This window comes from Monoraphidium neglectum (assembly GCF_000611645.1).
Source record: "Monoraphidium neglectum strain SAG 48.87 unplaced genomic scaffold scaffold05028, whole genome shotgun sequence".
NCBI classification, from domain to species: Eukaryota; Viridiplantae; Chlorophyta; class Chlorophyceae; order Sphaeropleales; family Selenastraceae; genus Monoraphidium; species Monoraphidium neglectum.
In genome coordinates, this window is record NW_014008602.1 from 3593 (window position 1) to 4378 (window position 786).

At 65.9% G+C, this 786-nt stretch overlaps 1 protein-coding gene across 1 annotated transcript in view; it reads left to right on the forward strand.

The window, feature by feature from the left end:
• Positions 1 to 560, forward strand: part of MNEG_15098 (Brefeldin A-inhibited guanine nucleotide-exchange protein) — a gene marked incomplete at both ends in the record, with an annotated part of 4004 nt that extends 3444 nt beyond the window's left edge. Inside the window, 2 exons of the mRNA XM_014036431.1 lie at positions 203 to 348; positions 552 to 560. Of these exons, the coding sequence (XP_013891885.1) occupies positions 203 to 348; positions 552 to 560 (155 nt within the window). The remainder of the gene's footprint in view (positions 1 to 202; positions 349 to 551) is intronic.
• Between the last annotated feature and the right edge of the window lie 226 nt (positions 561 to 786).

Genomic DNA, 786 nt, shown 5'->3' on the forward strand with positions numbered 1-786 from the left:
GGGTTGGGTGGGGGCGGAGACGGCGCGCTGGTTACCCTGCGTTGCAGGGGCCAGGGCAAGGTCGCTGGTCCTCACACATCACGTGTTGGCGAGGTCTGCTTTGTTTGTGTAAAGTCATCCAGTATGCCATGTCCTCGTTCAGCCTTTCAACCCACCTCATGACCCCTACCCACCCACCCAAACTCGATTCCAATCGCGCCAGACCCCACCATCGTGCGGCTGGCGTTTGACACGATCGAGCGCATCGTGCGGGAGCACTTTGGCCACATCACCGAGACCGAGGCCGCCACCTTCACGGACTGCGTCAACTGCCTCATCGCCTTCACCAACAACCCCCACTCCATGGAGGTCGCGCTCAACTCAATAGCATTCCTCAGGTCACTGGTCTTTGAGGGGGGAGGGGCAGGCAGGCAGACAGGCAAGGGGCGAGGGGGAGGTGGCAGGCAGAGGGGGGCCAGGTGCACATTTGGATTGAACGCGGCTGACGCGGCACGGCCCTGCGCGCGTCCTTAGCTTGCTCCATGCGGGATCCTGCCCACATTGCCCGCCAGCGGCCATGATGTGGACCCTCTGCTCATCGATTATGCTGCACACCCACCCTGCCGCCCAATGCCGCAGGTTCTGCGCCATGCGCCTCGCAGAGGGCCTCCCCTCCTCCACCACCGTCGGCGCCGCCGCCGGCCCCCAGGCTCAGGCACACGCGCTGCAGCTGGCGGCCGACCACGGCCACGCGCTGCAGGGCGGCGCCGACGGCCGCGGCGGCGACGAGGCTGTGTACTACTGGTT